The 16,160-nt window shown below is 35.5% G+C and overlaps 2 protein-coding genes across 2 annotated transcripts in view; both read left to right on the top strand.

Annotated features, from left to right (window-relative positions):
• Nrx-1 (neurexin 1) overlaps positions 1-11,539 on the top strand; it is a 370,027-nt gene extending 358,488 nt beyond the window's left edge. Inside the window, exons 25-26 of the mRNA XM_076377439.1 lie at positions 1,541-1,700; positions 3,204-11,539. Of these exons, the coding sequence (XP_076233554.1) occupies positions 1,541-1,700; positions 3,204-3,627 (584 nt within the window). The 3' untranslated portion in view covers positions 3,628-11,539. The remainder of the gene's footprint in view (positions 1-1,540; positions 1,701-3,203) is intronic.
• A 674-nt stretch (positions 11,540-12,213) lies between these two features.
• Positions 12,214-14,158, top strand: Mtssb (mitochondrial single stranded DNA-binding protein). Its single transcript, XM_076378286.1, has 4 exons — positions 12,214-12,325; positions 12,405-12,489; positions 13,141-13,260; positions 13,944-14,158. The coding sequence occupies exons 1-4, from the start codon at positions 12,314-12,316 to the stop codon at positions 14,156-14,158; spliced, it is 432 nt and encodes a 143-aa protein (XP_076234401.1). The 5' UTR covers positions 12,214-12,313.
• The last annotated feature ends 2,002 nt before the right edge of the window (positions 14,159-16,160 follow it).

Here is a 16,160-nt window from a genome sequence, read left to right as displayed (position 1 = left end):
GCAGTTAATTATGCCTGTAATTAAGGTATCATGAGGCTGAGTTTTTGAGCTTGTACGCAGTAAATGGATACAGGAAAAGTGTTGAAGAGGTAGATATCTATGTTTACGGCTCTGTGTAAAGTTAGGAAATATTATAAATTCCAAAAATCTGGTTCCTTTGAAATGCAACTCACTACAACAGCTAAAGTAATACGTATGTAGATTTAATGAGCTTTGGAGTGTGGAGATAAAAACAAAAAGGGGAGAGAGAGTGTACGAGGATTCGTTATGGAAATACTTGGTCCACGTACGCCATCTTCATCTGCATATTCAACTTGGTTTGATGAACACTGCACCTCGCGACCGCGGTCGTTTAAGTTTACTGTCAGGAAAATAACGCTGCCCTCTTTGATGTAGTAGAGATCTTCTTTCAACGCAACCCTTTTCCTTTATCGCAAAATATGTACTCTTCGTCGTTTACTCATCGCTTTTGTTTACGATGATGTAAGTAATTTCCCTTGGACAATGGATTATACACGCTTCAACTCTTTCGAGCGATACACAACTTTTTTGCCACCGATTTTGCACAAAGGATTTCTCAGAACGATTTTTCACTTTTCTTCTTGCATGAATTTCTGGTCGGTGTAACAGGAAAATTCATTTATAAACGTACCGTGTTGAATAGTGGCGTTTGAGAAAAGCAGTGTCTTTGCTTTTTGAAGATAATACCCCAAGAATATTAATTTTAAAAACCCTAGACATTTCTATCGAGAAATCCTAGTTTAACGAACTTAACCACTTGCCGTACTTTATTCATTCCTATTGAAAATCGATCTGGAACGACCTGAAAGGAGGTTTACGGAGTTAGTCGCTGTTTGCGATTCGCCTACTAATTTAATCAATCCTATCGATTCAATGCTACAGGTCAATGTAGCATTTATAGGGTCCTCTACTCCATTTTCAGAATGTTAACCCGACGTTAGTAAACTGGGGTGACAAAAGCGAATTAACCTGAGCAGGATAAATAATTCCCAATTCCTCACACCAATCTTATTTACATCATTTGCAACTTTGTTATAACCTCGTTGCTACATTTGGTTTCCAATCAATATTTAAAAGCTAGAAGCTACAAGAGGCTTCAATAACTTCAGTTCAACATTTTCCCCTGACACTGAACAGCGTCAACAATTCTAGGTATCGTCACAGTACTTAATTGTTCGGGATATAAGTAATTCCTCCTAGGAAAAACATCCACTAATGAAGCTACTCCGCTCGTTCCGTGAAAACGTGAAAAAAAAACCAGTGAACCATTCTTCCAGGATTGAACGAACGGTCCTTTTTACGTGATTAATCGTACGTGTTCGTGAAAACGAGCGAAACGCGACTCCCCCCAGTCGTCCAACGTTGCTGCCCACGCACGCGTGAATATCGTCGGCCTACGCACGCGTAAATATTGGCGGTAGCACGCTACTACCCCATCCCGCCGGCGAAGCCAATCGGATACGCGTAATTGCACCATACAGCCGGCACTGACGCTTCCCCTTTTCCATTTGCCAAGCAGATTCCAGCTCGGTGACGTACACGACAGCCCGCGAGTACACCACCAGCCACATCAGCACGCAAACGTCTCCAGGCTCGACGTCGACATCGACCCGGGACATCGTCACCTTCACCGTCCAGTACAATGTGTCAACCACAGACCTCGAGTCCAGTCACGCCAGGTGAGCTTCCCAGTTTTGAACGAACGCCCCGCGGCGAGGCTGACGTTTATCTCTGGGACGTATTGTGTTTATTGTGGGAGGGTTGTGTTTGTGCGCCTGTAGGAAGCTTACTGGCGCTGCGCGCTGTGTAGGTACATATTTGTACAGTGATTATATTTTTCCTCTGTTGCGCTTCCTCTTTATTCTGCTCTTTTTTTGTTACTCCTGCGGTTTGCTGGGGTTGGGGCACTTGGGTTGGTATGCTTCACTGGGTATAAAGGGGTGTAGGAAGGCTGATTTTTGGTGGGTTTAAAAAAGGTTTTGTTGCTGGGATTTGCTGAGTGGTCAAGGCGAGACGAAAATTGGGAAATAATGAATTATTGGGGAAGAGGGGATTATTGATAGGGGGTTGGGTTCAATATGGAAGCTGTTAGCAATCTAACTGTGATTAAGCTGTCGGATCGAACTTAGCGGTTCTGCTGATTAATTGTGTCAGCTGATTTCGTGAATTGGGCGAATTAATTGACAAAATTGCTTCGGGTTTGTCATTTGGTAATATTGGCAAACAGTGGGAAGATATTTCAGATTGTTTTATCAGGCATTGATGAATTTAAATGAATGCATACGATGAATTCATGTAACGCGATCGCTGTATGAATTTATAGTTTGAATAGAAACAAGAAACACAATTGGATGAACTTTTGTGGCGAAGAAGTTATACTCGTTAATTAGCCTATTGAATATTTTATTTTATTTTATTTTTGCGTATTTCTAGTGTGTTTCAAGTTTTCAGTTGTAATATTTTGGGTGTTATGATGACATCAGATCTTTCACTTATTTCGTTAATAGTACAGTGCTGCGATGCCTTAAAATCTGTTTGCAGATCGGTACCATTGATGAATGTATTTCAAGGTTTCGCATCGATTACATTCCAAAATGAACTTTTTTTCATTAATGTACTATTCAACTAATTTTGGTAAAATGTATTGAGACATTACCATGTTTGTAATATTAGAGTAATTTTTAACCCTTTGTGGTTCAGTAATTTCAGACTGAAACCATATCTTCCTAGCTTATCACCTAGACTGTTATCAAACTTACTTAAACTGAATTTGTACTCTATCTTTCCATTTTCATATCCTAGACCACAAAGGGTTAAATACCCCATTTTGAAAAATTTAAACACTACTGTTTTCAAATTATAGATTTATTCTCCCTTCCTATTAATCCTCCATAACCAAATTTGTCCTCTATTAAAAAAATATATATGTTACAACCTGATAGAAAGAAATTGAATGAAACTGATTTCGGACCCATTAAATTGTATTTATAAATGTGCTATAACCTATTGTACTCTTAAGGTCACAATGAACAATACTGAAGATCTATAAAATGCATATAGTAAGAACTTTAAAGACACATAGCATTATAAAAGATTGAAAAAAAAACAGTATACCATTTTCTTCTCCTTTACCATTTCCAAACTTGCCAAACGTCACTAACACTCCATTTCAACTATTGCAGTAGCGTCGTGACGCAGAGTTCGACGACAGTAACAACCCAGACAACCACCACGGAGATGACGGATCCGCCACCACCTCCCCCGCCCCCAGTCTACCCGCCAATGCCGACAACGCCGCCAAGGAACAACAACAATAAAAGGATAACATCAGAGGCGGCGGAGAACGCCGCTCTGATAATCGGCATCATAGCCGCGGCATTAATAGCCATCGTTCTGATCATTCTGATCATCCTGAAGTTCAAGAATCGTCCAGAGACCAGTTACAAAGTCGACGAAACGAAGACTTTCTGCCAGGACCCGAACGCGGCGTTACTGGGCGCCGCTGGTTCTGGCCAGCCGTTCAACGGGGCCTTAAAGAACGGGGCGAATGGCAGCAAAACCAACAAGAAACGAGAACTGATAGACATCAAGGAGTGGTACGTGTAGAAACGGTCCTCAAGAACCAGGCGTCCTCCTAAACTGCACGCGTGCTTGAACCTCGTGTCGGATGTCCAGATGTTGGTCGAACTATTCGGGTGGGCCCTAGATTCTTCATTGGTGCTACAGAACCGCGGAGCACCTTCTTGCATCAAACGACTCGGAACGGTGTTCCCCGTGATCGAATGACTGACAGAGAAGCCAGAAACAATAATGGATCGTGAACTGTTCAGGTGTCAGAGTTAATCCTCGTGGAGTATTGCTCGAATTTAGGGGATCGTTTCGACCCTACTCGAGGTGGGGTATCGTCCCTGGGTCGATCAGGAATTCGTATTTGACTATAACGACACTGATAGTACCATTAACCTGTGTGTGTCCACGAACGAGGAGACAGCCAGCTCGGAGAGGAAGATCAACCTCGGTCGATATTTTAGACACTGTTGCGAAATTCGAGACGAACTAGCCAAGACTGATCGCTGTAGCCGAAACCAAAAAGGAAGAAAAGTGTCGAGGACGTGTTTAGTATCGAACAGTTACGCGTGAGTCTGGAGTCTGGCAGAGTCCCCGATTAGAGACGCCGTTTGCCAGCTGGAAACAAAGCGGTTATTACTTGATTAGAGCAACGCTTGAGTTCATTTTCAATAATTCTCTGACGTTAGACGTCGTAGACTCAGGAGCTCGATCGCGATTTACGGCAGACTTTCACGGCGGGCACGTCTAGACTTTATCGTGAAATCAAACTTCTTCCTTATTGCTACATTGCTAGTTGTGTATTATATTCATTGTACATGAGAAAGGTTTATTGCCTATTAACACGTTCACGTGCACGATATCCTTCTTTAGGCCACTTTGAGGAGCTCGATCCTTGGCGTGAACCAGACTATGCAACGCGTTGCTCCTTGGAGCGTTCTTCAGGGGTAAGGGCAAGAACAGTGAGAGTAGATGAGCGCTGCGCCTTCTGGCGCGTGCAAAGCCTTTAAGAATAAGTCTCATGGTTTAGGTAATCCGTGTAAAGACTTACAATCCTCAAAAAAGTCCCCTTTGTCTACTCTTCGTTTATGGCTTGCCTGTTCTTGGTGTTACTGTTACGATAGCGAGTGTCTGCTTGCTCTTGGGAGTCCAGTTGCATAGATCTGGCATAGACGTTGTTTTAAACGAATTTATCCGACCAAGGGTTGAGACCATGCAACGTCATATGTATCTGAGATTTGGAAATGCTTTTATTTGAATGTTGTCATAGTCCACTGTACACAAGGAAACGGGAAAGTGTTGGAGCTGGAGCAGTAAGGACGAAAGTATCGATGCAAACGATCCTACATAGCGATTAATGAACTTATTGTTGTATAGAAAAGGAAAGAACAGAGGAAGAAGAAAAAGAAATATGTATATATATATACATGTATGCATATACATATATATACATATATATCGATATTTATCGATTATGTTATGCGTGTAAATTGTTTATTAAATTATATAGATTTTATTAACACATGGAAGAGCGTGATGTACGTGTACGCGTGTGTGTGTATGCGTGTCGAGAATGAAATTTCGCGTTGTTTTGTTTTAAGCAATGGACAGCGACTCGAACTAACGTCGGTGTTATTAAAACGTAAGTTAACTCCTGTAAAGTGCAGGGATTAAGTATAAATGAGAGCACTCGGAGGAGACTATCGAGTAGATGACACGTAACCATTTGCGGAAATGCTTATACGTATACACAGGGTGCGAGTGCAGTATCGCCAAAACGAAACAATTAGGCGACGTGCAATTGGTATTTAACCCTTTGTCGTCCTGTATATTTTCATTTCCTTCAATGAGTAAATAGATGAATATTGCTTTTCTCGACTTCGTGTTTGGCTGTTTAATATTTCCACAATATTGCCTTCATAACAGTTTGAATATTTGCTTATACAATTTCTTCTTACGATACAGAATGATTCGTGATTGCATATGAATACTTGAAAGGATGTAGTTCTGAAGAGAAAAGAATACTATACTGTATACAATTGCGAGGGAAAGTAATTTAAATAATAAAATCTTCTGCCTGTCCACTTATCGAGTGATAAAATACTGAAATAATTAAATGCAAAATTGTTTTTGTATGGGATCTGATAGCATTGACGATGAGCGAGGATAATTTGTTTAGTTTCAGGAAGTTATTTCAGGGCTACTTTGAATACTTTCAATGAAATGAGATACACACTTTTACTTTATGAATGTATAAATACAAAAAAGCACAAATGTGGTTAAGAATAAAGAGTATTGTAAAGTATTAGAAAATATCTATTCAATTAGAACTATTTAAGTTGCTTTAATAAATCTTTAGAATTTTTACTCTACACGAATATAGAGTGTTCCTATTTAATAACATAATATGCACACAATATGCAAAGTGACCTTAAAGGTAATTTTAAAAAATTGAAGAAGCAAACTTTTTATGATATTATATTCTATTTTTAAAAAAAATGATGAAAAAAGAACTTTATTGAAAACATTATAATTTGTAGAACAAAGTTTATAGTTTAGACTTAAAGTCTTAGTATGTAATTAAGAATCATCCTGCATTCTTTTACATTCTAGTCAATATTTCCTAACTATTTTTTAAATGCTTCTGTGATATTCTTAAAATATTTGCCATGCTAACGTAGTACGTATGCTTCATAAATATCAAAATAAAGTTTCTTTCATAAGAAATATAATATTTATAAACACTACCAAATCGGAATATTGATATTGATCCTCCTACGAAGGACTACAAAGGGTTAACGATACTAATACTTAATAAGAAATATCTTCTGAATATTCAGAAACATTTCCATTGAACTCTATTGTCTCCTATACTAGAAATTTTCTCCCCGCTTCTTGACATTGATAAAAAAATTGTCTTATAATAATACACGATTAAACTTGCTTTCAATAAAGTTTCCCCAGTCATGACAAAAATAATCAACAGCACAATATATATTTTACGTATCACTCTGCTCGATATATCCTGTTTTTCAATGAATGTAGATTCGGAGACTAGTGTTAACATTTTATTGCTTACTACTACTTTTATCTTTGGGAAAAATTACTAATAAAAATGAAATATCATCTCTTCTAATGCATCAATGGCTGAATAAAATTTTTTAGAAAATTGCTTCATAATCTTTTCTTTTTAATACTTAGTGGATCACGCAGACATAAAATGTCAACACTAGTCGTTACTACACTTTTGTTAGCTTATAGAAAATTATATAAGTCTATATAATTTAAAAAATTATGTGAAGCTATATAATTTAAAAAATTATATAAAGCTATATAAAACCACGATCCAATCAACTAAAACTACGTCGCCTGTTGTCACGATTTAATCATAATTACTTTTGCTATTAAAGTCTGCTAAGTTATTCAGACTACTATTGAAACTTCTTCAATGGCATCGACTGATTTAGGAGAACGAAACATTCCTCGAATATTAACTATGGGGTGGTTGTTTGAAATTTTTCTCTGACGATTGTAAGATGTATAAAAAATTCCAAAAATAAAAGAGTCGTCAGAGAAGTAACATAAAGTGACAAAGCAATAATGGAGGGTTTGCAAAGTGATAAAATCAACGGCGCGAGTGGATTTTTCGAAAAGATATAACGCTAAACTTATTTTAAGATCAAGCGGCAATTTCAATTGATTTTCGAACACTTTTCGCGCATTTCTATACGTTTAGTCATTTAAAAAAGGAAAAAACAAGGTAAAGTTAGTTACATGATGGAAAAATGAAACGAAACACGTTCGATTGTTAAAAAGTTTCGAGCTGTTTTATAAACTGGTTAAAGCGTCGATAGCGCCATCTAGTCTCAATCGGCATTCCTTAAATTTAAGTCTGACCTCAAAATGGCCAGACTTCTTGAGACTGATGACCATTTTTTCCGAGTAAGAGAAAAAACGTAAGTAAATTAAAAGCTGAGAAGTAACAAGGGCAACTTTTACCCCTGCTTTCTTCATCTTGTCTCTTTCATGGTTTCTGTAGAGTAGAAAAGTAGCTTTGATAAGGATCAAGTTCAAATGATTTCGTGATACATTTGGAAGATTCGCAGAATATCGATTATAGAATTTCTTCGCGTGTAAATATTTGTTTTGCGCTCAGTAAAAATTAATCGTTACGTTTTTCGACGTTTGGATGATTTTTTAATCCCTTTATTGGGAAATTGTTACTCTTTTAAGATAAAAATTACTACTAACCTATTCGACTTCCTACTGTTGATTCCAAAACGTCAAACTTGTAAACTAATGAACTCGTCAGTATCATTAACTATCCAATTTTCTTGAAAGTAAATCATGTTTGCCACGTCATTTGGGATTAACTTCTTGGGATATAATAAGCTGTGCAGTTGTTTCTAATTAGTATTCTAGCTGCGTCATAACCTTTACTGTTCGCGATTCATCATTAGATGCTGACTAAAACTACGATTTTTAGAGATTGGCTAACTTCAAAATATTAAAAAAGAAAATTTCGAAAATCTTAACCTTTGAATAGAAATTTTTTTCAAGCATATCATCGTTCTAAAATGATTAATAAGTTTTTATAATCAACTTAATTGCTTTTTCATGATGTACCATGTTTTGAACTTCTACAATCTACCAATCGTTATTTAATGCATATCGAAAATTGACTATTTAAAAAACCGAAAGAATATTATAGAAAGGATAGCAATATTTTTAAAATTTATCTTAATCGTTCCGATCGTTTTCTTTTTAACTTCTACAATTTAAAGATCGAAGCAATCATGGCTTACAAAGTCAACTTAAATTACATACATTTAAATGCAATATGCATCATGCACACTGTACACTATTGTGTACTTAACCTGATGAAAAATATCATTTTTACAAGGGATTTCTCGCGAGAAAGATTTCTTTAAAATTTCGAATTCAGTAAACAGTAGAACATCACTCTAAAAAAATACAAAAAAGAAACGAAAAACAAACGTGTGTCTCAATTTGTAGGTATATCAAACACTTTCACATCGTAATGATACATAAAAGCGCTTAAGTCTTCACAAAGCACAGAATCTCCTTCAATAAGGAAGATTCCACGAGACTGGTCATTTAAGGCCCCGTCCGTTTACATACTTTTTCGTCGTTTTATCAAATTTTTACGAAAACTTCTTCGGGGAATCGGCACAATTGAAATATTCTCACGGCAATTGCTTTCATGCATGACGCTTAAAAGAAAAAAAGAAATGGACACAATAATGTTCACTCTCTCGACTTCACTACACTTGCAAAATTTCGACATCGAGATCCTTCGTAGGTTCTGAAAACGATAAGTCGATGTGGATTTTGTACATTTGCGTGATTAAAGTTGAGTGGGCAGTCTTAATGATATTATTGCACGCTTGATTTGAATTGCGCGCTTCGAGCATCAGGTATTCGTTGTCCAATGAGACCAGAGAAAAAGTAACAGAAATCGACGATCGAAAGGAAATGAAACAAAGCTCAATAGAAAGTTACGTGAAGAAATTAAAGGAATTTTTTGGTACTTTTTCGTTAACGAGATACGAACGATGTAAAAATGTTCGATCGCACAATACGATGTTTTCATTTTGTACGAGTATTTAGTTTGGGGGATTTACAAATCATATGATACAATACTATCTATAATAATGAATTACTTATATTACAAAATTAGGCACTTTTTATTTAATACTCGATGGTCAACATAAAATGATCTATCTATTGGAAAAAAATTAATGGTCCGTTCAAGTCACTGAAAAATTTCTTTCATTTTATCAACTAGCGTCAATATCATTCATATTTTCCTGAACTTATAAATGCATACGTCCTGTCACCCAGCAAAGACACCTGGCTTAACGTATTTGTTGTCATTAAATACACAGAGAAAATATAACTGTTAAAGAAAACTATTAAGGCAATCAAGACCATCCATACTTTATCAAAATGAAATATATTCTATTAAAAGTTTACTCTATGATTAATCGATTTGCAATAATAATTCTTTAACGAAGAAAAACTTCAACGTACAAACTGCAAGATACTCCTCGTTAATACAAAAGTACCAATTTCTTTTGCAATATGTTAAATAGAAATCTGTAATGTTTCTTCCATCTCTTTTTACCGAAACGCAAAGAAAGAGATATTTTTTAGCGTACTATGAAGGTTGCAGATTACCACTTATAAAAGAGACCTGTTTTATCGACTCCTACACCCCTCGAGACACACAACGTATTGTTATCACTGCCCTCTAAACTCTCTGTCTGCATATCCTTCGATGTACTGACGACTAATGTTTATACTAAATTAATTAAACTTCTAATAAGATATCTCACCGAGCAAAATGTTACTCTAATTAACGAAACTAATTAACTTAACACGTTAAACATTGAACTTAAGTGTGTCGTGGATAGGCAACGATACCTAAACTTTAACTATTAACGCGTAGTGCGGCAAACAAAGAAAAAGACACTGGGGAGCGAAAGAGAGGAAGAAAGAACGAGCATTGGCGCGTGTGTTATGTGTATGAGGCATGTATGCATGTGTATGAGACAGAATATGCGAGAAACATGAAAAATTGTGCGTCGAAAGTCGTTGGACAGTAGACAGACGAGAAAGGAAAAGATTAAAAAACCGTAAGCTCACACAACTGTATCTAGAGTCGCTATAGCTAGATGGAATTATATTTTACATTGTACAGTCTATACGTATGGGTGCACTATATGAATCTAGATAGCGAAATATGTTCGTGATTAAAGTGAGAAGAAATAAGAAAGGGAAGTGAAAAGAAACGAAGCAGATAATGTTAGCGATAATACATTTAAAAAACTCTAAGGTCGACTGTGGTCGCAGATATTTTTGGTGTTTACTACGCTGACTCCCAATTTTTACACGTATGCATATATGCTACATGTATGTGTATGTATAAGAGAATTCGCGAGCACGTGTAACGAATATCGATCGATCTGCCTCGAAAAGGGAGTATATAGAGATAATTCACGTTATCAGCTTCTACTATTTATCTTGTAAATGAATGCTAAAGAAGATAAAATTAGGGTGTCAAACTTTCACTCGAAAATTTTGAAACTTCATAATTTGTTTTATAATTCATAAAAATTACTGACCATGCATCTAGAGTTAAAATCAGGAAAAAGGCACGTATGTTCTACTTATTGCACAAAATGGGATTAAGCAACGAGTTAAGATCTCAGAACCGATTATTTATACACTAACATTTCAAATCCTTAAATACCACCTTATATCGAACGAAGCTGAGTGGTTGAAGATACATTCAAGATACCACAATTATTGTAACAAAAGATGAAACCCTGCACCATTTTCTTCCTGCCATCGTTCATTCATCGGGAAAACTCTGGTTGTGATAACGTGTGTATCCTATATACTTGTACTTATACTACATATGGCACATGTTTACGTACTACGTGTTCTCTCGGTTTTGAGAGATGTCGATCGAATCGCTCGTCGTAGTTAAGCGTTCGATCCAACCCTTTCGTTCTCGGGATGTTCACGCGGATTTAAGCGAATTATGATACGGTGCATAGCGTACAATGATGTATCTAGATTTTTTACACGTCTAGGCGAAGCCTCCTGTGCCGTTTCGTTAGTTTTCCGATTTCAAAATGCGCAGACCTGCAGACACAGTCGCGTACTTTTTGTTGTTTCGCGCGTAGCGGTCTATGGTTTAAAAGACAGAGTGGAAAAGGGCGAAGATAAATATTAAGCGAAGAAAATGAAACAGTGACTATACGTTTTACAACCTAACGCAATGCGTGCTACACATGTGAGTAATATGGTAGAACGCGCACGGAGACGCATTACCAGATCTCTTGAAAAGTGAAGACATGTAAATACATATAGAGATAATGCCGTAACTACGAAATTATATGAATAAAGTATTAAAAACGTGTACATGGTTATTTCTGTAATTACCTACATGTAACGAGGTTAATGGATTGTTTCAATTGCAAGAATAGAGTCGCCTTGATTCTACAGCAAGAGCTGCAGAAAAGACAGGTATACAGTGTACATTGGCTGAGCAATGATTTCTTGTGCTCCATGGTTCACACTTTTGGGGCCTTAAAGTCACATTATGATTTTTGTGTCACGCTTAACTGTAGCGGGTGTGTGTGAAAGAAAAGTGTCCAAAGTAATATCTTGATTCATACAGCACAGATACAAATAATAAATTTCAGAATAAGGGAACGTTCCTTAGTATTTTTATGTAGAACTTTTTACTGCATAAAAAATCAGGCATCTCATTTAGAATAAATAGTGCCACTCTAGTATAAGTTTTCTGCACAAATTTATCTTTCGTAAATAGAATTTTCGCTTATTATTTGGAATTATATAAATGAACATGGATGATAATTTAGAACACCTTCTAATATTGGGTGGTATGGTAGGAATATTTTCTCGTTTGCTGGTAATACCAGCGCCAGCGATGAAAACAACACGTTTCCTACATCCACCGCTCGAAAATCTCAGAGGGCGCTCGAAAACTAGTGGTTTTTCGAGAGGTCGGTATTTCAGAACATAAAATAATCTTGAACTTCGAACGCTTCTTTTGGTCACGAGAGGTCGTCTTATTCATCTTAACACATGTGGTTGTATGAATTTTGCACTTAGCGTATAGGATTATTTTTTGATAACAATTTATAGTAATATCAATTAGTCAACAACCATGTTTCGACAAGTAAGTTACAAAGTATATCGAGCAAAATGAAATTTATGAAATCATTGTATTATATTTAAAATTGTTTACTTGGTTTTAGGTTATACCAAAGGTGTTACAAAATATTCTTCCAGTTAATAATGTGCGAACATGTACAAATGTCACAGATATGGCACTAGAAAAAAGTAAGTGCACAAAAGTTTTGCATAATTTTTTCGTAGTGCCATAATTGGTTTTTAGGTTTGTTAACCCTTGTGGATTGTTCAAACAATTATTATACAGTAACTGAATTTAATTCATTTCTGTTGCATAAAATTATGTAAGTCAGATACTATTATTGAAAAAATTTATATGAGTTGAATTCTTGTTAAAATAGCAATAAATATTATTGTGTTTTGGATTTAATTAATCAGAACAATGCACATAAACTAACAATGATTGTATTATCCCTTTGTCAATTATGTTTATTATTTGTACCTGTGTATATATACACAAAGATAACTATTTAATGCGATACGTAGATGTAAATTCAAATACGTAGTAAAAAATATTGTGCTTTAAGTACAATGTTCTGTTAGTGCAGTATTTAATATGCATATTATATTAACTTACTTGTCGATAGGTCATTTAGTAGGTATAAGAAAATTTCCTTTACACAATACTAATATCATACTGATTCAATACTATACCCTTCCAAATTTACTATTATATACTTAATTAGTCATTAAAAAACTGTAGCATAGACTTTAACTTTTACAAATAGAAATAAGATAAATCAGTAATACAAAGGTTTAAAGATTCATATAAATGTGTGATAATAAAGGTATGTCTTGCAGCTGTAAATCAAGTTACATTATTGGGAAGAGTGGGAGGTGATCCACAGCAAAGGGGTAACCAGGATCATCCTGTTGTTCTATTTTCTGTTGCCACACATACTAATTATAAATATATGAATGGTAAGTTGCATGGACTAACTTTATAATTCAAAAATTCAAGAATTTAAAACTAAGGAAATACTTATCGATTTCCCGCAGCAGCAGCGACTTCGCGGCGAATTGAAGAAACAGACATACGAATTGATATTGGTGCAAAGAGGATGCTACCAAAATTCGTTGTAAATTCGCTGCTGCTGGGAAAAATTCGCGTTGATCTGCGGAAACCTTTAAATGTGCCCTTATTTCTGTGGTTGTAAAGTGAAATCATCTAAGTCACTTGTTTTTGTTTCCGAGATATTGGGGTTTAAAGATTCCAGTTTCCGTATCGTCTTATGGACTTGTGTCTTCTTGAATCCTTAATTTTATGTGAAAAATTACTTTAATGTCCTTTTGTGGGTATTATTTGGGCATTTTTCTGAAAATATAGATTTTACATTCTAGATGTTAAGTTCTTAATTCGAATTTTTTGAAAATGTGACGACATAGGTTGTTTTGCTTTACGACTACAGATCTAACCAGTGGGTCCAAATAGACCTAGTCATGGAGTCCGTGCAGACGCTCGAACTGTTCGTACGATTTCAAAGTTTGGATTATGTATGAAAGGTTTGAAATATATACAGAATTACTACTGAATATGAACTATTTTGTCTAGTATTTTCAAACTGTTCAAAATTTGCAAAGGTTGTAGATAAAAAATATTGCAGGAGACTTCATGCAGCGAACAGAATGGCACAAGGTATGCGTCTTTAAGCCCAGTCTTCGCGAATTGGTTGTAAACTATTTAACAAAGGGCCAAAGAGTAATGGTACGTGGAAAACTGAGCTACGGTGAATTCAAAGACGAAGAAGGCAAAATGAAATCGACCACAGCAGTAATCGCGGACGAGGTTATATTTCTCCAGAAGCCAGATAAGCAGTAGTGTGATAGATAACTTTAGTTTTCTTAAATGCGTTTTTTTACTATTTTACTATTAAGAATAAGTAAATAAAATGAATTACGAAAATATAGTATATTTTTATTTTTAAATATTCCTTCGAATATTTTTAAAAATAACGTGCATATTCCACTGTTTCGTAGACCAAAAATGCTCAGCTTCTCATGACTTTGAACATTTTTGTAATCTATTGCATGTTTGTTGAAGGGAAGTAATAAATTGACGCGCGATGTTAGCTTAATAAGTAAATAAATCTCTATTTACACATTGCTTATCCATCTGCAATGAGTTACACAATAAACGATCCGTATTCTCCTAAAATTGTACAGGCTTCGTTTTATACAAGACTTGCAAAAAGAAATAAAATATAAACTCTCTCAGTAAATTGAAAGGATGATAATTCGTACGTTTTGAGAAATGAAAGGGCTCTCGATGACAGCATCGACACCCTTTAAAACTCTACGATACATGCGCGTGCGCACGCTGTGTGATGTATACACGCATATACAATATATTTTTAAAAGATATGTGGCAACTCAAATTAAAATCGTACTCGAGATTGAGTCGTCGATTTATCGTACATTTATACACTTTTTTCGAACATTCATTATCCAGAGTAGCGAAAATAGTGTACACTTGACGAAAACGATTGCGAGAAATCGTTCTTTTTAACTCAGAAAATTTGAAAATGTCATAAAACCAAATTACATGAGTTCGCGATATATCGACACGATGTAATCTTTCTTACGATTTAAATTTGTGTTACTGCCTTCAAGAACACAATCTGTGTACGTGTACTTTTTAATATATTTATAATTAATATAAATCGTTCTCTCATGAAAATTATATACACGAAACGAAAGTTTTTTTCTATGCATCTGCATCTGTTACGATAAAAACTTCACGGAGATCACAGTATACAAATAGCCAACTTTTTTCGATTCATAAATTTCTTGCTCGTTAATTACAGTTTCCATTCTCACAATTTTATATTTACTTTTATTCTCCCCGTCTCTCGCGCTCATGCACTCATGGCACATACACTCGATCATTCGTACCCAACATCCTCGTGCTTTCTTTTCTTTTAAAATGTTTTCTCGAGTCTTATGCAAAAATACGATTTTAAGACTTGTTTTTAATCGTACACGCGCCCTCGGCCCCTAGTTATATTTCGTTTTACGTTTTTTCTTCACCTCCTAGGGTCCACTGGCGAGGAATGTGAGCCACAATCGCATCGACAACGAACGTAGAAATTTCGAATATAAATTTCTTTTCGGTAGTAAAATATATATATAATATATATATAGAGATTTATTTTATACATAAATTTATATTCATATATATTTATATATATATAACTCTGGCCCCGAATTTCATAAAACTCCTTCACGGTTTTTTTTTTGTTTTATTTAATAGAGTTCACTATAGCTTGTTTCCTTTATATTTCGTCAACTTATTTACAAGCATCTACGATTTAGGGATACGATACATCATTAACGCTCGTTTCGACCATGTCAAAACGATGGTCACACGTTTCTTCCCTATTTCTTTACAGACCACTCAGGCTAAACGTATACTTATATATAAATTACCGACGATTAGATTGGCACAACTGAGTCGATGCAGCGGGAAACTTCTTACTTAAAGTCCTGTCGAATCCGAATATTTACAGGATAGACTTTTACTTTTCATACAATGGAAGATTCAACTAGACTTGTTTTTCATTGACCTATATTAGATTAATATAGTATAATTTTCTTTTCTTTCGTTTTTTAGAATTGCATAAAGATTCTTGATAACACTTTCTTCCCTTCAAATAATAACAAAAAGAAAAAACTCGATAAAATCGACCTCTATCCATAACTAAGCATATTTTACTCCAGAAAAATTTATCTTCGAGCTAACCTTTACATCACAGAATACCTTTGGAATAAAATATAACTCGTTTCCCGTGCACCGTTTTGTACATTCGTCGATAACACCCTAA

Source organism: Calliopsis andreniformis, chromosome 5, assembly GCF_051401765.1.
Source record: "Calliopsis andreniformis isolate RMS-2024a chromosome 5, iyCalAndr_principal, whole genome shotgun sequence".
NCBI lineage: Eukaryota > Metazoa > Arthropoda > Insecta > Hymenoptera > Andrenidae > Calliopsis > Calliopsis andreniformis.
This window is presented reverse-complemented; position numbering and strand designations above follow the sequence as displayed.

Excerpts from the sequence above, each read along its gene's own strand:
- Mtssb (XM_076378286.1), top strand. Across the intron at positions 12,490-13,140 it reads AGATATGGCACTAGAAAAAA|CTGTAAATCAAGTTACATTA; the intron begins GTAAGTGCACAA and ends TATGTCTTGCAG. Across the intron at positions 13,261-13,943 it reads TAATTATAAATATATGAATG|GAGACTTCATGCAGCGAACA; the intron begins GTAAGTTGCATG and ends AAAATATTGCAG.